The sequence below is a fragment of the Chenopodium album genome, chromosome 5 (genome assembly GCF_948465745.1).
Source record: "Chenopodium album chromosome 5, dcCheAlbu1.1, whole genome shotgun sequence".
Lineage (NCBI taxonomy): Eukaryota > Viridiplantae > Streptophyta > Magnoliopsida > Caryophyllales > Amaranthaceae > Chenopodium > Chenopodium album.
Window position 1 is genome coordinate 3,256,486 of NC_137838.1, and position 23,602 is coordinate 3,280,087.

The following is a 23,602-nucleotide window of genomic DNA, read 5'->3' on the forward strand; positions in this document are numbered from 1 at the left end:
GTGGTAAAGACGTAATGTTCTGCCATGTGTATTTTTATTTCCCACTTCTGAGTGTTTTATCATCCAATTTAACCAGGCTTTCGTCCCTATTGCATTACATATTCGCTTGTTCTACAGGTTGTTAATGGTGAAAGTGGTAACGGAATTGTGTTACATATTCGCTTGTCTAGGTTGTTAATGGTGAAATTGGTAACGAAATTGCGTTACATATTCATTGTTCTATAAGTCATGTAATCTTTTCTTTAGTTTGAAGACAGTACAACGTTTATTTCGTCAGCTTTAAGATCCACTGTCTTGTACTCCGCAAGTCCGCAATATTGGTGAACACATTTTTTTGTTCCAAATTGTTGAATTGTATGGCTTCACAATGACAATATTGGCAATATTATTTGCAAAATATTGGAAAATAAATAAATAAATCCACGTATTATAATTTCAAGGTTAGTAATACAAATTTATTCAACATGTCTTTATTATAAAAATAACTAAATCAAAAATAGACAATATACCTATATTCCTATACAAATATAAAAGACTAATAATTTATCAACCAAACTCGGTAACACAATTTAATTTTTATAAAGTAAAAAAGGTAAAAGGATACTTTTCTTTAGAAACACATTACAATTATATAGAACTCTAAAACAAGAATTCAAAACTAAAATCTTACAACTAATATCCTTATTACAAAGGCTCCTAAAGACAAGAAAAATGGAGCTAGGCAAAAGTAAAGTCTTTCCCACTATCAATTGTCCATTATTTTTGCCTAACACCATTTTTGTTGTAGCCTTTTTCATCATCAAATAATACCAATCCACAAACATAAATGTAAAACTTATATCTTAAAATAATTAAAACATCAAATTACCAACATTTCTTTATGATCAAACAATCAAATTAAACCACTTCACCATCCATCAAGAACTTCTTATCCCTCTCCAAATTATCCATTGCCTTAGTTTCCAAACTAATCTCCACATCAATCCCTTTCCCTCCATCCTTCTCCGGGTACAAATAAACCATCCCATCAAACCGGTTATTCGCCCCGCTTCTAACCCGCTCGGGTTTTCCGAACCCAAAATCGACGTCGTAAACCTTAAACCTCGGCGAGCTGCCGACCGCCACACAATTCATCCCGGCATCCTTGTATTGGAAAATAATAGGCTTATCCTCCCACTCCTTGCACCTCTTATCTATCGCCGCATTATCGTGTGCCCCAATCGCCGCCTTGACCATCCCGGCGGCGAACTCCGGCGGGTGGCCGAGCAATAATCCGGCGGCAGTTCCGGTGAAGATCGCCTGAATCAGGTTTCCGAAGTAACTTTCCGGCATGGGTGGGTCCACCCTTTTCCGGCAGTCAGCAAAGATGGTGAAAACAGTAGGTTCCTCAGGTTTGAGCTCACGCGCCTCCGTGACAGCCCGCCATAGGTGGGAGGACAAAGCCTGGAAGGTGGAGAAAGGCGGTCCAGCCGGGGCAGTAGTCCCATTAGTGGGCCCAACATCATTATGGGCCGCCTTAATTTTCTCAATTGCGGCACCCGAGAACTTAAAAAGCTTCTCGCGAAGCTTTGGCGCAGCAGCGGCAGCAGCGATGAGATCAGGCTGCGGCGGCGCGTCAGGAATCTCAAGGCTGACGCGCGTGGGGCGGACCTTGACACGGTCCAAGACAGGAAGTTTAGAGATTGATTGGGCGCCATTGCAAAGTTCGGCCCATGAACTCATGAAGTGCCAAGTAGCGGACCCATCTAGTACAGCATGGTTAAATGCTAGCCCAATTGCCAGCCCATCTCGAAGCTTGGTAAACTGTTACATCACAAAAATTACAAAATAGGAGAGAGAAAATTAGTCCAGTGGGCCTTTTCATCTTTAGCTTTTCATAAATAAATATGGAAAATTTTAAACCGCAAAATTTAAAGGAGCCCATTAATGATCACTTCTCAGTACCATCAATAAGCCCATTAGTAGCGACATTGATTTTTTATTTATTTATTTATTTATTGAGCAATTAATATTTGACCGAAAAGTTGGGCAGAAATATTATTGCAAATCAAATTACTCCGTATCAATCTATATAGGACAAAGTTGAGCCGTTATTGTAGTTGTGTTGCTAGCATCATAGTCATGCAAACTCTTATTACATTCAACTTTTATATGCTAGAATTTTAACCAAAACAAATTATGCGTCATATTATGATATATACGAACTTACGAAGTAAATCACACACCGTTAGAAATATAAAATAATATATTTCGTACATTTTTGGCTATGACCTTAAGCTTTATCCAAATTTGGACATTCTTCAATTGTACAATGGTACAATCAAAACAATTCTGACCTAATAATTAAATGATCTACACTAGGGAAACATTTTCTTAGTTTATAAGTTTGGTGAAGAATATAAGGGAGACCAAAAATTGACAAGTATGTAAAGAATTTGACAAATTTTGACTTGCAAGAATATCTACCATGAAGTCTTATTAGTATCTATACTTTTATAATTTTTTATTTGTGGGTTGATGAAGCTACTTTTATAATTTTATATTTGTGGGTTGATGAAGCATTCTCCGAATACTTTATTTAATTCAATCCATTTTATAAAAGTAATTATTATTAAAAAAAAAATATATATATATATATATCAACTTTACACTTTTTAAAAAATGTATATTTTTTTTATAACTTTAAAACTAAGACAATGAGGACAAGTCCTCCTCAACCACGGCCATTACTTTCTATTTCCAAGACTAGAAAGACAGCTAACGTTATTTATCATGCATGTGAAGTCAAGTAATTAGATATGGCAAAATATTTGTATACTAATATTTGTATTTTTAATTATAAGTAGTATTTGACGCATTTAATTAATTATTTTATAAAAATAAGACATTCTTTCTAGTCTTACATAGTCAAGCTAGGAACCTAGCTTGTAGTATGGGTTTGAAATTATAAAAATATTAAAATTTTGTATTATAAAATATAAATACGCTTTTCAGCTCATATCGACTCTAAGTGGACGAGAAATAATACTATATGTGTAGTGTGCGCGCAAACATGAATATGTTCAAGAGAGTAAGATGCATGTAATGTAGTCAAAGAGATGAACATTAATTTTCTTATAAAAAAAATAAAAAAAAAAATAAAAACTAAATCAAGAATTAAATTACTAAAATGAAGAACAAAAATGTATCCAATTGGTGAATTCGGACCCCACTGAAATCAATTGCCACATCTAAATTTTGTGGCTAACTATATGATCCAAGTAAATGCTTGGTCTGACTTTCAAACCCATTATTTTTTTTATTTATTTCAAAAGGTTAGACCTTGTATTCAACCACCCATAGTAATAAGCAAATAATAGTCATGCATAAATTTTACTGAAGATTTGTACAACGTGGCTTGTTAGCCAAAAAGAAGAGCATTTATATTTGAAAGAAAGATGTACCATAACTACTATCTAGATTAAATCAAACCCTACTTCATTTTACATGTCAGTGAACAAACACCCCTCTCCCCTAGAAAGTATCTATCTAGAGTGTTCCCCGATAATTAAAATAACCAGTCGATAAAATATTAGTATAGATATAGATATAGATTACTCAGCATGTAAGAACGTTACTTAATATATCAATCGAGTAACATATATGACATGCGAGTAAAAAATGTTTAAAGGATGATTCATTACCTGAATAGCTAGGAGGGGACGTTGGAGACCCTCCAAATTGAGGATACCATTGTAAGGAACCAAATCTTTCATCATAGTAAACTCATCTTTTGATGATAATTCATCAACATTAACCATGACACCATCATGATTAACTTCAACAATGGCATCTAAAACTTCAACACCATCCATGTCATCATCATACATGACTTTAAACACACCATCATCATCTCTTCCTAGTTTACCAGCTAATTGGTAAAACTCTTCCAAAACAACACTCAAACCTTCCTTCAATTTCTTCACAATTTCCTCAAAATCATCACTATTTGCTTTGTAAATCAACAACTTTTGGTTGTAGAAAAAACCCAAGTAAGGAAGATCAAATGTGATCAATTGACATTCCCTTCTTCCAATTTTCTTTTTGGGTTGAACATGACTTGTTTGGGTGATTTTCACCTTAATTGATGAATCTAAATCTATGTTTTTCTCCTTAATTCCATTTTCCATGGTTAAAATTAAAATTTCTTGTTTCTTTTTGGTGGGTTTTTTTTTTTTTGTAGAAAATTAAGGAAACAAAAGGGTTGAATTTAAGCTAAGAATAAATTAGAAATCAAAAAGATGATGAATGAGAAGAATGGGTTAAAGATTAAAAAATGGAGGTGAAATTTATAGAGGAGAATTCCAAAGCTTATAGTTGGCTCAAGGGGGGGTGGCATTAAATGGGTAATCACAGGGGTAGCTGTGGGAACATTTAATTTCTTACTTCTCGTTCTTATGTGCCTTTTTTTGGTAGGGAACTTGAGTGTACATGCTTAATTGCTATTTTCATGTTTTGTTTTTAGGGTGAAACTTTTTATGTTAATTGCAATTTTTTATATTTTTAGGTTTGAGGCTTGGGTTTATTACTATATTTTGTGTGGAAATTGTGACAATGGGTTAAATTAAGAAGTTAATCTAACTCCATGACATAAAGAAATTCGCGGTTTAATTTATTCCCTTGATATAGAAATAATGTATATTAGGCTAAGTAGAAATTTGTGGTAAATAATTAAAAATTTATGCAATGAAATTATTGAATGTGAAATTAGTCTGGCTATAAATTTGTATCTCAATGTTTTTTTTTTTTTTTTTTTTTTTCTATTTGTTTGTAATATTTAGTTTAATGTACAATTAGAAAATCTTTACTACTTTTTAAGCATGCATCAATCAAATAGACTAATGAAAGAGAAACTATTGGCTTATTTTCTTGATAGGAATGATGTATATTGGAAAGTTGTGGTATCTAATACGCTAGTGGGATTGACTAGTCCAAAACCCACGGGACAGGGGCATCAAGAAGAAAATAGGTTGTTTATATAATCTTCTTTCTAAGTTTCTTATTACCTTCTTCCTTTGCTTTTTAATACTAACAAGATCTCACATGATTATATTTTTCCAAACTTATAAATCACCATAAACTAATTACACTGGAGTATATAAATAGTGTAAAAGTAAAACCGTAAATAAATAAATAAATAAAATTGAGGAAGCATTATATATTTTGAGCACCAATCACAGAGACTAATAATAGAGAAACTCATGGTTCATTTTCTTGATAGTAGTGATGTATATTTAAGTGGAAAGTTGTGATATATAATTGGAATTTTATGCCATAGTTGCGTAGTGGAAATGACTAGTCCCACACCCACGGACATCACTCGGGAAGAAAATAGGAAGAAAATTATGAATATGCAATTAATCTAGCAATATATTTGTATTGTATATATTTTAATTATGGTATTTAGTTTCATGTATAATTGAAAAATCTTGATATAAATTGAGCGTCAATGACAGAGACTAATAATTGAATGATCCTACAACCTCTAAGCAACGCGCGTATTAAACAATAAGGCGGGTTAGATTTAGTTTTTGTTTGCCAATTCTAGCAACCCTATTTGTAGATTGATGAACAAGAATATAACATGATTAACATCAATATAAGACTATTAGGTAGGCTCTAATCTAGTAATAGAATATATGAAGGTTTTGCATTTTATTAGATCTTTCTATTATTATCTTATGACATGAAACCGTTTCACATTAGTACGTACTAGTCGATTATTAGGTGTGAATATCGTCCACCGTGTCAACCAAGAGAATGTGAGACACTTTTTGATGGATTGAAGTGTGAAGTGAGAGTAACTGTCAGTCATGCATGCATGGCATGGGCAGTGAACTGTGGAAGATTTGGTGTATAATTATGAAGGAATACGATGTATGGTGTATAGAATGCTACGTCTAAGAGTATACCAAATTAAAACCACAAATCCAACTAACTTTGGAGGTGCCAATTAACTTCACCCGGCCCGTTTATTAAAGACGGTGATTAATTCTAAAATACGGGCCCCATTTTATTTAACTGTTGCCATCCCTTGCTGTTTTAACACTTTTCAGCCCATACTAGGTAAAATTGGGTTGGCCCAATTATTATTGGGTCCATATTCTGTCAAATCTATGCATCTTAATTCGGTAATATTAGGTAAAAAAAAAAAATGTGACAATTCTTAGCAACATAAAAAAATAGGATGATTGAAGAGTTCTACACATAAACCTATATGAGTAAATGAGGATGTGGAATAACTCAAGTAGTTAAAGATTCTCTTTCGGTTTCAGGCGATCTTGAGATCGATTCCAATCAATCGCTCATGTGGCTCTCAAAAAAAACAAAAATCACTAAATGTGGTAATTGTGATCTAGTAACCTATTCGATACATTAGGTATTATAAGGACAAAGACCTATACAATAAAATAAAATAAAAGAGGGTTTAATTTCCACGAATCTGGGTTTGATATTTCATTATTTGTACTATTCAATGATAATTTATTAATGTATAATAAAATATCAATTAAAATAGCCAAAGTATCACATCAATCTCTTTCTTTGTTAGACTTTTAGTCTTTCTCCACATCTGAATTGTTCCCCTACACATATTAAGATATAACAATCTAATGATAATTTGAAATTTCGTTATTGAATTGTCCGAGTATGTAAACTTACTTAATTATGCGAATCTTAACAAGTGGTCACACAACTTTGTATGTTTAATTAGCACAATATACATACTTCATCATAATTTATTTATTTATTTTTATTTTTATTTATTTTTGATAGCTACTTCATCATAAATTGACACTATACCTTGTATGCTTTAAAATCCTTCTTTATCAAGTGGTTACGCTTTTGTTTCTCTTTCAAAATGAACACAAAATGAAGACATGGTTTTTAAAAAACAAAATTTTCTTTTTTCTAATTGGTCGCATTATTTAGGACTAAAGAAAATAGACAACGTATATTGTATTATGATTTTATGACTCAAAATGTGTTGTGGGCTTCGTTGATAGTTACATGCGATTTTTCGCAGAAACGTCAAACATTATTTTAAGCCTTATTACAAAGTCAAAAAAAGCGTTGCCTATTTTGTTAGTTTTAGGTAGAGTCGCAATTAATATACAAAGTGATTTTTTTATATGTGAATAAATATATATAACATTTTAGGTCTATACAAGTGGTTACCAGTTAAACGTCGGTAGGTTGTTATTTAAAAACTTTAATTTATACGTGTGTTAATTATTATTGTTAATAATTATAAAATTGTATATTTTGAAAGTATTAAGACAAATCCAAAAACATTTTACTAATTGATATATATTTTTTAATATTGGTAAATATATATTTAAAGTGTGTCTTGTTATTAGTATCCTCAAAATGAATAAACTACTTACATACCGTATTATATCTTTAATATTGGTAAATACAGAATACATATTGAAAGCGTGTCTTCTTATATACAGAGCTATATATATGATTTTTTTTTAAAAAAAAAATAAAAATAAAAATAAAAATAGAGGAAGTAGTATCAATCTCGGTAGTTGTGCACTGTTTAAAAATAAAAATAGAGGAAGTAGTATCAGTCTCGGTTGTTGTGCACTGCTTCTAACCAAAATGCCACTTTATTTATTTTCAATTTTTTTTTCATTATTATTATCATTATTTTCTTCTCTTTGAATTGTCATACTACATTGAAGCACATGATCTGAAGTTTCAAGTGCCAAAAATTCTTACAGCCCCATGTTGTGGGATTGGAGTGCCAATTAATAATATTTTTCAGTATTTATTACTCTTATTTTCTTTATAATCTTCACTAGATTTGATTCTGGTTGAACTCCATTAATCATTTCCGCTGTCAAAGGCACACAATCCCTCTGTTCCCATTTGTCATTTACTTAAAAATTAAAAGCAACCAAATGCAAATATGTAATTATTAATTAACTCATCGTTATGTTCCTTAGATGTGAAGTTATAATTTGATATGGATTCAAACAAATTAAGTTATACATAAATTCATATAAAATAACTGACGTAATTACATGAAGTTTACGCTTTGTTATAGCTAACATAAGTTCAAATATTATAATTTAAAGTAATTTCTTACCTTGCCTCGACTCTTGCTCATTTTAACCTTTTCCAATATAACCCTAATGTGAACCAAGAAACTACTCTTTATTGGACACCACACCTACTCATATCAAACTAGTTGACATACACATGAACTATATATAACATGTTTAATTGTGATTACTACCTACACGTAAATTAGTTTTGGCACTGTATGTGCAGTTGTGCATTGTACAAGTCAAATACAATTGAATTTTTAATAATGTAATGATTTTTTTTTTTAAAATTTTTGCAAAATAATTTCTCTAATTTTCTCCTCATATGGGTCACTGTTTTTTTAATAGTCACATGCTCACATCTTGTTAAATTATGTGCTTATTCTATGTTATGGGATTATGGTTATTAAAAATTTTCTCAGTCTTATCTATTTATGTGGAGTAGTAGTGGAGTACACATTAATACATTATATAAATGGGGCCTATGTTGTGGGCCTTGTGGCTTTAGTACTTTTGACGTCTTTCACATTACTACTCTTGTTTCTTGTAGGCTTGTACGGTAGTTGTAGCACATAAATTTGCAAAATTTCTAATTGTATGAAATTTTGTGACTCAGTTAATTTACATGCACTATGATAAATTTCCTTCATTTCTTATTAATACTAGCAACATTTTGTCATTTACATTAGTCAATGCACTATTTTAACCAAAAACCAATTGATATTATTGACATGAGTAAAAATTATAAAGTTATAATATTTGAAAATATACAATATGATCGATTCTAAACATTTTACCACGGAGTACTTTCTTCAGGTCTCTTCATGCCTCTCAATTGATGCAATACCCCCACCGGAATTGGTCAGGCTATAGTAGCGATGCACATAGATGAATCATGCTTTAAAGATGCACAACGAACAGGAATGAGTTGGTGCCTTGATAATGCTAATACGAGTACTATTAGGAGTTTGGTGCTATACTATGACTCTATGAGGCTTTAGTTTGTCTTCATAGATTACAACGGGCTTGTCTATTTTAGTTATTAGAGACTCTTACACTTTACTAGTTTAGTGTCTCTACTCTCTAAAATTTACGAGCATTATTTTGTCAGCATTGAACATCTTTAAACCTTAAAATGGACTTACACTTGAACAGTTGTACTCCAATTTGAATGGAGTATTAAAGTCGATTATGATTGATTACTTGTTTTATAAAGGGTACGCCTATGCTGTGCATTTAATAAAACTAGCTGTATCAGCTCATAATTTCTCTGTTTTTCATTTTTATGAAGGTTTTATAAGTAGTAAAAAATATTCAGACATTCAGTATTACCTTAAAAATTATACTACTACTTTTATGAAAATAATGTGTGTAGTATGTATGAAATGTCATCTTCAATTCCAAATAATAAGGCTACTTATTATTAGAGCTGCTAATTGGGGTAAACGGGTCGGGTAAGAGTGGGTCGGGTCAACTCGGGTTGGGTCAATTCAGATTAATTCCATAACCTATGCGGGTCGGGTTTGGGTTGGGTCATGCTTGAGTCGGGTCACATTGGGTCATACTTCTTATCGGGTTTGGGTCGGGTTAATAACAGGTCGGGTGAACAATAGGTCGGGTTTAATTCGAGGTTTCACGAGTTAAAATGGGTTAGGGTAATTCTCGGGTTCGGTTCAAGTCAACAATTTGCGGGTTAGAATCAGGTCGGGTCATTCTCGGGTTTGAGTCGAGTTCGGTTCAAGTCAATAATTTGCGGATTATAATCAGGTCGGGTCATTTTCAAGTCGGGTCATTCTCGGGTTCAAGTCGGGTTCAGTTCATGTCAATAATTTGCGTGTTATAATTAGATTGGATCATTTCCAAGTCGGGTCATTCTCGGATTCAAGTCCGGTTATGTTCAAGTCAATAATTTGCAGGTTAGAATCAGGTTGGGTCATTTCCAAGTCAGGTCATATTCGGGTTCAACTAACTATAAATAGATAATTATGATTTTTATCAAGCTAATTATTTCCTTTGACTATAATATATATGGCAATATACTAGAGAACTATAGTCTATAATTTAGGAAGATAATTATCTTCTTTGACCATACAACAAATATATACTATAGTTAACTCTTAAATTTGAGGATGAGGCTTCTTTCTTTTGATAGCCTAGACCGACTTGGTCTCCCTAGACAAAATGCTTTGATCAACAATAATAAGGTGGTCTAAATTGCATTTAAGGTGATTTGAAATCGGATCAGGAAGAACTTGGTTTGAATTTAGGTCGAGTCAATAACAAGTCGTGTTAATTTCGAGTCGGGTTAGTAACAGATCGGTTTGGGTTAGTAATAGGTATGGTAAAATTCGGGTTGGGTCAATAATAAGTTAGGTTGAATTTGGGTCAGGTCAATAACAAGTCGGGTTGATTTCAGGTCGGATTTATAACAAGTTGTGTTAAATTCGGGTCGGGTTAGGAACGGGTCGGGTTGAATTCAGGTCAGTAAGTAACAAATCGGGTTAAATTCGGGTTTTGACGGGTTAAAACGGGTTTTGGGTCAATTTTGGTTCAAGTCGGGTTTGATGCAAGTTAATTAAATTGGCCGTTGTAAACCGGTAAATCGGTGCAAGTTGTAAACCGGTAAATTGGCCGTTTAAAAGCAAATTGAATGGTTCCACACATCCAATTGGACTCCCGGAGGTTATTAGGGACCATGGTAAACATTTCGGCAATTTTTATTTTCAGGTGAAAAAAAGTCAAAAAAATACCAGAATTAAAGGCTAATATCCACGCTTTTTAAGAAATTTTGGAGGTCTCAGTCCCGGTGTCAAAAAGTCTTGATATTCTATGGGATACATCTCGGGGTCATATAATGCCGTTTGAAACCATATATGATAATTATATTGTTGTCATAAATGTTCGTGGTAGACCTGAATTAATGAAATCGGTGCAAGTTGTAAACGGGTAAATTGGTCGTTTAAAGGCAAATTGGATGGTTTCACCCACCCAATTGGACTCCCGAAAGATATTAGGGACCATGATAAATATTTCGGCAATTATTATTTCGGGACAAAAAATATTCAAAAAAATTCAAAATTAAAGGCTGATATCCACGTTTTTTGAGAAATTTTGGAGGTTTTAGGGCCTGGTGTAGAAAAGTATTAATATTTTAGAGAATACATCTCGGGGTCATATAATGCCATTAAGAACCATATATGATTATTATATGTTGTCATAAATGTTCGTAGTAGGCTTGAGTTAATGAAATCCGTGCAAGTTGTAAACCAGTAATTAAATTGACCGTTTAAAGCCAAATTGGATGGTTCCACCAACCCAATTGGACTCTCGGAGAATATTAGAGACCATGGTAAACATTTCGGCAATTTTTATTTCCGGGCGAAAAAAAGTCAAAAAATTCCTAAATTGAAGACTAATATCCACGTTTTTTGAGAAATTTTGGAGGTTTCGGGACCCGGTATCGAAAAGTCTTGAAATTTTAAAGGATACATCTCGGGGTCATATAATGCTGTTTGGACCATAAATGATCATTAATTTGTTGTCATAAATGTTCGTGGTAGGCTTGAGTTAATGAAATTGGTGCAAGTTGTAAACCGTTAAATTGGTCGATTAAAGGCAAAGTGAATGGTTCCACCAACCCAATGGGACTCCCGGACGGTATTAGGGACCATGGTAAACATTTCGGCAATTTTATTTGCGGACGAAAAAAAAGTAAAAAATTTCAAAATTGAAGGCTAATATCCACGCTTTTTGAGAAATTTTGGAGGATTCGGGGCCCGGTGTCAAAAAGTCTTAAAAATCTAGGGGATACATTTCATGGTCATTTAATGTCGTTTGGAACTATAAATGATCATTATTTTTTGTCATAAATGTTCGTTGTAGGCTTGAATTAAAGAAATCGATGCAAGTTATAAAGCGGTAAATAGGCCGTTTAAAGGCAAATTGAATGGTTCCACCCACCGAATTGGATTTTCGAAGGGTACTAGGGATCATGGTAATATTTCGACAATTATTATTTCTGAGCGAAAAAAAGTCTAAAAATTCCAAAATGAAAGGCTAATATCCACGCTTTTTGAAAAATTTTGGAGGTTTAAGGGTCCGGTATCGAAAAGCCTTGAGATTTTAGGAAATACATCTCGGGGTCATATAATGTCGTTTGGGACCATATATGATCACTATTTGTTGTCATAAATGTTCGTGGTAGGCTTGAGTTAATGAAATCGGTGCAAGTTGTAAACCAGTAAATTGGCCGTTTAAAGGCAAATTGGATGGTCCCATCCACCCAATTGGACTATCGGAGGGTATAAGGGACCATGTTAAATATTTCGGCAATTTTTATTTTCTGGCGAAAAAAAGTCAAAATTTTCCAAAATTAAAGGCTGATGTCCACTTTTTTTTAGATACTTTGGAGGTTTTAGAGCCTGATGTCGCAAAGTTTTGAGAATTTACGTAATACATGTGGGGGTCATATAATGCCATTTGGAACCATATATGATCATGATATGTTGTCATAGATGTTAGTGGTAAGCAGTAGGCTTGAATTAATAAAATCAGTGCAAGTTGTAAACCGGTAAATTGGTTGTTTAAAGGCAAATTAGATGGTTCTATCCTCCCAATTGGAATCCTGGAGGATAATAGGGACCATGGTAAACATTTCGGCAATTTTTATTTTTGAGCGAAAAAGTCAAAAAATTCCAAATAAAATTGAAGGCTAAGTTCCATGTTTTTAAAGAAATTTTGGTGATTTCGAGGCCCGATGTCGAAAAGCCTTAAAATTTTAGGAGATACATCTCGGGGTCATATAATTCCGTTTGAAACCATTTATGATCATTATATGTTGTCATAAATGTTCGTGATAGAATTGATTTAATGAATTCGGCGCAAGTTGTAAACCGATAAATTAGTCGTTTAAAGGCAAATTTGGATGGATACACCCAACCAATTGGACTCCCGTAGGGTATTATCTAGGGGCCACGAGAAAAATTTTGGCAATTTTTATTTCCAGGCGAAAAAATTCAAAAAAATCGAAAATTGAAGGCTAATAATATTCACGCTTTTTGACAAATTTTGGAGGTTTCGGGGCTCGGTGTCGAAAAGCCTTTAGATTTTAGGGGATATGTCTCGAGGTCATATAATGCCGTTTGGTACCATATATGATCATTATATGTTGTTATAAATGTTTGTGGTAGGCTTGAGTTAATGAAATCGGCGCAAGTTGTAAACCGGTAAATTGGCCGTTTAAAGGCAAATTGGATGGTTCCATCTACCCAATTGGGCTCCCGGGGGATATTAGAGAACTTGGTAAACATTTCGGCAATTTTTATTTCCGGGTGAAAAAAGTTAAAAATTGAAAGCTATATCCACACTTTTTGAGAATTTTTGGAGCTTTTGGAGCCCGGTGTCGAAATGGCTCAAAATTTTAGGGAATATATATATCTCGGGGTCATATAATGTCATTTGGAACCATATCTGATCATTATTTGTTGTCATAAATGTTCGTGGTAGGCTTGAATTAATGAAATCTATATAAGTTGTAAACCGGTAAATTGGTCGTATAAAGGCAAATTGGATAGTTCCACCCACCTAATTGGACTCCTGGGGGGTATTAAGGACCATGTTAAACATTTCGGCAATTTTTATTTCCGGGTGAAAAAATTCCAAAATTGAAGGCTAATATCCATGCTTTTTGAGAAATTTATGAGGTTTCGGAGTTATTATACGATCAAAATAAAATTATGACAATTCAAAATCAATTCTTACGTGTCAAAAAAAAAAAAAAAAATCAATTCTTAACAATTAAATAGGCTATCATCTATATATCCTTTCAAATGATTACATACCACAATTAAGGGAAGACATAACAAGAGATTTTATCAGAAAATGAAAGAGAAATACTTTCTATTACAATGAATATATATAAATATACATTATTACATGTAACAAAACATTTAATTTGTTTTGTGTCATCTTGGATGTAAGTCTAATATTTCTTTTACCACTAAATTCCTAGCCCTATTAATGGTCATAAAACAAAGATATAGGTGCTCTTCAAGTTCATCTAATTGATCCATAAACTTTGCGTCATTTCTCTTAAGTTGGCGAGCCACTTCTTCACCGGCTTGAGCGTGTAAGTGATCATCAACTCGATCCATCCAAAACTCGACCATGGCTCGAATATGCTCTAGCTCATCATCAAGCCGAGCCACAAGCCGACTAATTGTATCCAAATCCCTATTCAAAATGTAGGTTCCTTTGGCAGCTGCATCAAGCTGAGCCGACGTCTTGGCTAGTTGTTTTGTTGAAGTTGAGCCTCTAAACGCAATTATAAGGCCCGGAACAGCCATAGACATGGCTACAAAATGAGTTATGACAATTATTGTAATTGAAGTTGTTAGGGCTACAAGAAAAACAGCCGAGCTTACTTTAAAGCTATTTAGTACATGTAGCTTGGCTTTAACCCTATCACGTTGGGACTCGAGCCGTTTGAGTAGCTCGGAACAGTTAGACTTCACGGCTTGAAATCGAGCTAATGAAGAAGAAGAATTTACAAATGGGTTAATAGATTTAGTGATTTCGGTTAGCCGTGGTAAAATTATAGGTAAATGGTTAGAGGATGATGATGAAAATTGAGGAAAATCAAATGATTCTAGGGTTTTCTTAAGGGAACGATACTTAATACGTAACCTGTCTGTGTCTTTTAGTAATTGACCACATAAAAAAGATGCGTTAGCAGTATGCTCAAAATAGTTAGTAAGAAGAGACATGATTTTGGGCCGGTTTTTGGTTAAGGATAACAATTTTGTCACGGTAGATTGATCAGGGTCTAAGAGATGATCAACAAAAATCCTATAAGAAAGCAATCGTGTTGTCGAGGTTGATCCCAAAGATTTTTTTGAGAGAGACTCTTTATGTGTTAGTGCCAAAACACGAGCCCAAAACTCATTATATGATTCGGTTCTAAAGGCATTTGCATATTCCTCTCTAACATCCACGTTAAAAGGGACATGAACTTCATTCGATGTTGAAACTGCATTATATGAAATGTTTGAAATAAAAGTTGGTTAGCCAATAAATAATTTACTTAATGAAAAACTAATTTACATTCGTACATAATTACTGAAATTCAATATCAGGAAATATGTGAATGTGATCTTCTTCATGTTGTTGTGACAAATTATGGGTATCACAAATTAGTTAGTTGAATACTTGATGTTAGATTAATACCAAGAGTAAAGTGTGACAATGACATAATAGTATGAAAGAGACGTGAATATAAACATTAAGCCACAAAAAAATAAAATCCAGCAACACTAATAACATGAATGTGAATAATTTTTAAACAACCAACCAACTACCTAATCTATCTTATCTAGCTGTTGCTTCAACCACTGGACTTGCTATGATTATTATTCTACTACTAGTATGAATAATGAATTTACATTTTACAGTGTGTTGCGCAATCTTTATATATATAGTAACACATCCATGCAATTTATTCTCAGTCGTCTAAAGTAGAAACTATCTTTGACTAAAATAAAAAGTACAACAAGTAGTTAAATAAGAACAATAAGTTGATTCAATGTTTTAAATTAAAATTTTAATGAATGATCGAGTTAGTAGAAACTCCTAATTGATCGATCCTTGTGATTGGGTAAAGTTCGGACTTGATTTTTTTTTTTTTAAAGTGTTCTTGGTCCTATTCCTATGTGGTTGTAAGTACGGAATAATTATTTATATTTTTTATCACTACATGAATCCGTTTTATAACAACTTACCCTAATAAAAGCTTTTTTTTTTAAATAGGGTCTTAAATTAAAAACATTGAAACAAAACAAAATCAAATTTAATGATTTGACAAAAACAATTTTCCCTAATTGGCCTAATAAAAGCCTTTTTAAATAGGGTCTTAAAAGCATTGAAATTACACAAATTCAAACTTAATGATATGACATCAAAAGCACCTAGTAGCACCGCCATAGTTTGAATGAACTTACTTACAATGAAGTCTTAAGGTCTAACCTATTTTCGACAAATTCTTTATAAGAAATTTGATAGTAGAATGCAAGGAAGTTAGAAGTATGTTGTCATTGTCTAAAACATATTTAGTATTTTTGGACATTTTTCGTTTTTAAAGTTTGTTTTGTTGACTATAACTTCTTGTTTCATATAAAGCCAGACATTATTGCTAGATTGTTGGTTGTTAAATTATGTTTATATAAATTGTTAATATTCGTGGATCTCTTGATCTCAATTATTTAATTAATGATAGCGTTTGGTTTGGTGACAATGTGTTACACATTTGAAGGGTGACTTAATTATATTGTTTTAGTTTATGAGGCGTGACTCATAATTGTTTTATTGACAAGTTAGTTATTTATCTTATAAATTAAAACTTTTAATTAAAACCAAGTTCTCTATAATTAAATTTTCTAGAGACGTATAAATTAAATAGCTAGGTTTATCTATATATCTTCATTCTCCTTTCTTGAGTTCCTCTAAATAACCTAGTCCAAACAAATTTTCATTTAACGCCGAATGGTTTATTAGGTTAATTTCACAAACGAACTTCGATTTAGTGATTGATCGTACAACTTTTTTTTGAAAACAATTGATCGTATTATTTCATTACTATACATATCCACCTTATAATTAAGGTAACAACTACCTAAAGATTGAGTTGGGGACTTGGGGTACATTAGAGAGATGATAATTCCTCATTCTGGGACCAAGAAGGGACTACATACATGTTGTAAGTGATCAAAATGAGAGCAGGGTTTAACTATATTTGCCTGCTCATTAATGCATGCATATTTCACACACTACGGTATACATTTACTTCAACCGTTTTTATCTAGGTGCGACTTTTTTTTTTTTTTTTTTTTTTTTTAACACTATTCACACATGTAATGAATATTTTGAGATGACCTATAGTCCTATATTAGATAGAAATGTACGTATTGTAATTTTTAAAATACAATAATTAGTACCTATTCTCTTCAGCTTAATTTCAATTTAGTTCCTAATTTTCTTCTTTCATAAACAATCCAGTTCAGTTTAGTTCACTTCAATTCAACTAAGCCTTAGTAAATTTAAAATTTTACGTACCATGATATTGTTAAAAAAAATGTGTAGGATTTTTGATAGTAGATTTTTATACTCCTTAATATGATTAGTTCTTACAATTGAGGTTTGCCACAAAAAAGGGTTACATACTTGCATCTAATTAGATTAAAAAAGTACAATTTTATTTTATATGTACTATATATCTTTCATTGACTTATTTTTTTAGATTTAAAAATCCAATTATTATTAATCCATTGATGTGGACTCTTTTCTAACATTTATAATGCAGATGAATTATAATTTCTCATCAAACACCATGATTGTAGATAGTTTGTTGGTGGCTGATTTAACTCGGGCCTTTTATTAGGTAGACATAAAATCTTCCAAAACCATCAAATATTTATTATCCTTCCAAAATTATCTCTATATTGGCTTCTTCAAGCTAAGTCAGACAAAATACTACTTTTGTAACCTTAGTTTTTTTATAATTTCTTTTTAGAGTAATTTACATTAAAATATTTTTATGTTGTGTGACGACTCAACTTAGATGGAATTAACTTTTACGTTAAAATTGTACACTTTCATCAGAATGTCGACCATTTTAGTTAATTTTTTTTTTTTCAGGTACACATTATAAATAAAGTAATTTAATAATGGTTTTTAAGACATTATTTTGGACATGACCAACAACAAGTTTTCAAAAAGCTTTTAAATAAGTAAAAAGTAAAAACCTTTACTAGAAGTAAAAAAGTTATGTTTGGTAGAAATTGTGTTTTATGATGCCGATTAGTTAACTCCTGTAGTAGTTAAAGACTTGAGATAGGTTTCAAAATACTACCTTTTGAAGGTTTTTTTTTTTTTTTTTTTACCGGAACCTTTTGAAGTTAATGTAGCAAATAATCTTTTATATACATCCAATTGCACATAAAATTAGGTGCACCTAAGGTGTTTTTTTTTTTTACTTGTTTAATTTGATAATTTTTTTTTGTTTTTATTAAAATAAGAAAAAAAAAAAGTTAATTAAGCACAAAATATCCTTAGGTGCACCTTGTACCCGGATGTATATAAAAATTTTCAAATATTGCTTAATTTTAAAATGAAATTAAAAGTATTTATAGATGTACAGATTTATACATATAATTTATCACCATATTTAATCACACTGACTACAGAGTATTTTTTAAAAAGATTAGGAAAATTTGCAAATTGCAGCCATTTAAAGTTCGTATTTTGCAAATTGCAGCCATTTAAATTTTTTTTTGCAAATTGCAGCCCAAAAGTTCGTATAAATTGTAAATTGCAGCACGATTCAATTTTTTCATCGGTTTACATGTTGAAAAATCTTCGGTTAAGGTTTTAGGGGTCATTTTAGTTCTTAGGGGCCGAATTGAGCTCAGAATTAGCAAAAAAATAACGTAAGTATCTCGTTTTGCGTAACAAAAATGTATCGATTTGTGGGAAATGTAAATATGAGACACTTACGTTATTTTTTTGCTAATTCCGAGCTCAATTCGGGCCCCTAAGAGCTAAAATGACCCCTGAAACCTTAATTGAAGATTTTTCAACATGTAAACCGATGAAAAAATTGAATTGGGCTGCAATTTACAATTTATACGAACTTTTGAGCTGTAATTTGCAAAAAAAAATTTAAATTATTGCAATTTGCAAAATACGAAATTTAAATGACTGCAATTTGCAAATTTTCCAAAAGATTATTACCATATCTAATCATATGGAGTACTTAACACTATCTTTTTGACTACTAACATCTACCCCTTAAAGCCTTAACAACTACAAAGTACAAGTAGTCAAGTAATAACTAGCTACCAACTAGTACAGCTAAAAAACATAAAAAACAAAAAAAAAACAAAAAAAAAAAAAAAAACTACCAACTAGTCTAGTACAACAATTATAAGGTGAAATAATACAGTAATTTTATGTCAAAAAAGTTAATACTTAACCAATGAAATCTTGGCTTAGTTGTTTAAAATTGAAGGTCAATATAAGATATGTCTAAAATTCCCTTAATTATATGAATTATAATTTGTATTCTCTTTGTAACTCATTTAGAAGGAGCCGAGATAACCGTATTTAGCTATTGACCAATATCACAAAATTGCTAATACGAAGTATGTTGCAACATACCCGGTCAAGACCAATAGGCCTAAGAAATGGTGGACTAATTTAGGAACATACAGAGATCTTGTTAGTCTTTCATTGATGGGCCTATTTTTATGTTAAATTTGGGCCAGCATAGTTAAAAAATGGACAGATATAAAGAGGCTGGCCCAGAATAAAAACATGCAATGGAATATCTAAAATCAATTACTACATACTTCGTATTATTTAACGAGACAAATAGTCACTCCTATTAACTACTCTCTTCATCCCTTATTATTTGCACCATTTGATCCAAAAAGCAGCCTTATAGTGCAAACAAAAAGGAACCGAGGGAGTAATTTCATCGTACAAAAACATTTTATATTACAATTACTTCAAACTATTTAAGCAAAACCATAAAGACATATGGTAAAAGTGGTTTAAAAAATTGATAATAATAAATAAATAACGAAGGGTAAGAAAATTTACCGTTGCAAGAAAAGGCCTTTTTTGTTCGCAAAATTATTCTCCTCATCTTACCCATTTATAATAGACTCTTAAAATATCACTGCAATGATAAACGATAACGATTTAGTACTATAATTGTATAAGAATAAATGAAACATTAAAACAAAAAATGTTATTTGGGAAAATAAAGACAAACCTTAAAATTAAGGAATTAAAGAGAGAATAATTATATATTAAGTTGTTTGGAAGAAAAGAAAAATTTGTAGAAAATAAAAGGGCAGAACTAAGAAAAGTGAGAGAAATGGAAGAGGCAGGTTTATATAACGCAATATTGTATAGATTGCTTTAAAGGGAAATTGAAGAGAAAAATTAAGCATTGGTTAATAACCTCAAGTTTTTGAACTTATAATATAAGCTAACTATAATTAATCACACGTCATGTACTTGAAACTTAGAAGCAATATATATATATAAAAAAAAAAAAAAAAAAAAAAAAAAAAAAAAAAAAAAAAAAACCACAATATTATTTTGTGTAAATGTTAGTGGTGCTCATTTTATCTCATGTTGATGATGTAGACTTGTATAGACTATAATATTGTGATAAAATAAAGTGGTGTAAATTGGAACTTGTTGTGAAAGTTAATCAAGAAGCAATTACTAGCAATAACCGACTAAGAACAAGATAAGAGGATCTAAGGAAAATAGGAAATCATACATTCATTCATACATAAATTATGTCTAAAAACAGAATCATCAATTCGTCACTCTAACTTTTTTTTTTGAAACATTCGTCACTCTAACTTTGCTGTGATTTGGGAGGTTATTTTTTAAGTAGCATGTATCTTCCTAGCATTATTACATAGTTCCGCCTAAACGCAACGATATAATTTTATGCCTTTTGTGGCGTTATGTACTTGTGTGAAGGTACAAGTGTATATATTGATTACAATGACTGTTTACTTGTTTAGAGTTCGTTTTAGTCCTGTAAACCGTGTTTTTACATACCAAGTTAAGCTTGATCTAGTGGTAAGATTGTCACCTTTTAATTATGAGGCTGGGGGTTCAATCCCCACTAGGGACACTTTGAGGGTGGGGATTCCTTACCCTTCCCCCTCATTCTCAAAGTGTCTGACCTGAAAATACCGGACCAAAAAAACCGTGAGAGTTGAGGTATGGTCAGGGTCTTTCTCCTTACCATAGAAAAAAAAAATTGTTTATACATTGTCATTTTCTTTAAACAATTGGGTTTTGTACAATCTCGTAACTTATCATAAATATCGATGATTAATTAATATTCATGAAATAAGTTGTTCTTAAATTCATTTTTATTTTATTTTGTTTGACTTTAAGGGTACAAGCTCAATCAACGATATATTATGGATTTAATAAAGCTCAATATTGAGACCAAATAACTTAAATATACGATGGCCTACGAAGTCAATTAGGGCCCAATGAGTACATTTTACTCAATTAGTCTAAGGTACACCCTTGTGCACCTTAGATAGGTGTAACAACGCAAAAAAATCAACACTAAGCTCTACAAAATGAACATCCAGTAAAAAAAATATGAACATCCAGTAAAAAAAATATGAACATGAAAAAAAAAATGAACATTTAATAATAAAAAATGAACACGTAAAAAAAATGAACATTTAATACTTATAATGCATATGTTTTATAATCATATTATTTTTTATTACTTCAAATTTTTATGTTCATAATTAAATGCATTATATTCATAATAATATTTTATATGCTCATATATAATTTCAAATATTCATAATGGAAATATATAGTGTTGTTCATGAAATATTAATTAAATCTGTTTATGCATATATTGTCTTTCTTAAATATTTATGTTCATATTTTTTTACTTATATATTCACCTTTTAAATGCTTATATTCACTTTCTGAAATGCATAAGTTCATATTTTTTTATGCCTATGTTCACTTTCTGAAAAGTTAATGTCCACATTTAAGGGAACCTATGCATATGTTCATATTTTTCATGATTATGTTCACTGATAAAAAAAAAATGCAGAAAATCAGATAAAATTCAATTTATTAGAATTAAGAAAATCATATACAACCTCCGTTAACATTTAGTTGCAACTTTGGAATATTTTATATCTCTCAAATAATACCCCAAAGTTGCAACTAAATGTTGACGGAGGTAGTATAACCTAATCAATCAAAGTTAATCACAAAGTCACCACATAAGAAATCGAAAATCACACATTTTTATGCCTATGTTTACTTTTTGAAAAACTAATGTTCATATTTTTTATGCCTATGTTCACATTCTGAAAAACTAATGTTCATATTGTGCTGTTGTTATACCTATTTCTAGGTGCAAGAGTTTGTACCTAAGAATATGCGCATTTTACTTTCACTTTATCTTTCCTTAGTTTTAGCACTTTAGCTAAGAGACGTAGATTAGTTCGTGGTAGCAATAGCATTAGTATGCTATAATCTTTAGAGAAGCTACTCATTTTCGATTGAGATTAATCATAGAATTACCCTGTACCCCCTCCTCCTTGGATTTGATTCAATCGTCAACCTGTTTGTTTCTTTAAAGTCTAAACTTCCAACTTATTTCGACAACATCTAATTTAAGTTAAAGTGTTGCAACTAAAAGTGAATTAAAGAAGAATGTATTTTACGGGACTATTATTCATTCACTCGTTCGGTACTCCATAACTTTATGGCCCAAGTTCAAATCCTCCATCCAAAGCATAGGAAGTATCCCATGTTTGTTTGTTTCACTTCCTCGTTCACATGCATTGGGCCTGTAAAAGATCTGGTCTAAATTTCTGGTGGGCTAGGCCTAGAACCCAGACTAAGCTGTGCAAGCCCAGAATAATTACCTTCAGTCCAAATCCAATTTGGACACTTTACGTTAGTTGCAATTATTCTCGTTATGGTCTGTCACGTTGAATTATGCCTTTCTTCCTTCGTTCTATTCTGATAAGTGATCAACTTTGTAAATTCGCTTGTAAAAGTTCACCAACCTTAGCTAATCAATTGCTTTTGCAAATTGCGCTAAAATTTTAAGCGTAATTATATGTTTAAGTGTTCAACCTTTTAAATTAAAACTCTATATAAACATTTCGTATATATTGATTGGATTGATGAAAATATTACTTCGTATATTTTTGTCAACTTTTCCGTTTTATTAATAAATATATATCCGTAACGATGACATATACAAAGTACTAAAGTAGCATCGTATGTAATTATTGAGACAAATGAATATAGATTGGCTTTCTAATACTTATATAGTTAATATAGTTCTGTCATAATTGGCGTATGAAAGAGCTATTGATTGTTAAACAATAGAACTTCAATATCGTACAAACTTATGAATGCTTGATTACCATAATTATAATTTTTAAAACATACAATTACACAAATAAAAATAACCTTTCAATAATTTAGTGAAATTTAATTAATATCATTGCATAAGTAAAGCTATAAATTTTTAATTTATTTTTTAATGAAGGCAAACAATATGTTAATAAACAATTGGGAGGTTGGAGAGTACTATTCAACACTAAGGAACTTGGTCAAGTGTCAATCGTCATACTCGTCAACTTTAGCAAGCCACTAGTTTCTAATTGAATCGAGCAGACTTTATTTTTTATTTTATTTTTTTTTAAGAACCTTCTCACACAATCCAAGATTCCAAAAGAGAAAACAGCCTACCTAGGATATCAACTAGTCCAAATCTTTTTATGATAGCATGAATAATACTAGATGTTAGTGGCCTAAAATGAAGGATCACCATGTTAAATCTCTACTGATTTCAATTACTATACCCTAAAAAATCTCTAATAATATCATGATTTGAGATTTTCTATGATATTTGATCATATTAT

At 31.5% G+C, this 23,602-nt stretch overlaps 2 protein-coding genes across 2 annotated transcripts; both read right to left on the bottom strand.

The window, feature by feature from the left end:
* Positions 1–441: 441 nt before the first annotated feature.
* On the bottom strand, positions 442–4,331 carry LOC145631531 (BAHD acyltransferase DCR-like). The gene is made up of 2 exons (XM_081683636.1): positions 3,684–4,331; positions 442–1,803 (listed from the first exon to the last, which is right to left on the bottom strand). The coding sequence occupies exons 1-2, from the start codon at positions 4,167–4,169 to the stop codon at positions 898–900; spliced, it is 1,392 nt and encodes a 463-aa protein (XP_081539762.1). The 5' UTR covers positions 4,170–4,331; the 3' UTR covers positions 442–897.
* Positions 4,332–13,572: 9,241 nt separating this feature from the next.
* On the bottom strand, positions 13,573–20,045 carry LOC145630077 (UPF0496 protein At3g49070-like). Its single transcript, XM_081682319.1, has 3 exons — positions 19,921–20,045; positions 19,746–19,824; positions 13,573–15,120 (listed from the first exon to the last, which is right to left on the bottom strand). Exons 2-3 carry the CDS (start codon positions 19,798–19,800, stop codon positions 14,057–14,059), a joined length of 1,119 nt encoding a protein of 372 aa, XP_081538445.1. The 5' UTR covers positions 19,801–19,824; positions 19,921–20,045; the 3' UTR covers positions 13,573–14,056.
* Between the last annotated feature and the right edge of the window lie 3,557 nt (positions 20,046–23,602).

Excerpts from the sequence above, each read along its gene's own strand:
- LOC145630077 (XM_081682319.1), bottom strand. The coding sequence starts at position 19,800 with ATGGGTAAGATGAGGAGAATAATTTTGCGAACAAAAAAGGCCTTTTCT. Across the intron at positions 15,121-19,745 it reads AAAGGCCTTTTCTTGCAACG|TTTCAACATCGAATGAAGTT; the intron begins GTAAATTTTCTT and ends CATATAATGCAG.
- LOC145631531 (XM_081683636.1), bottom strand. The coding sequence starts at position 4,169 with ATGGAAAATGGAATTAAGGAGAAAAACATAGATTTAGATTCATCAATT. Across the intron at positions 1,804-3,683 it reads GTCCCCTCCTAGCTATTCAG|TTTACCAAGCTTCGAGATGG; the intron begins GTAATGAATCAT and ends GTGATGTAACAG.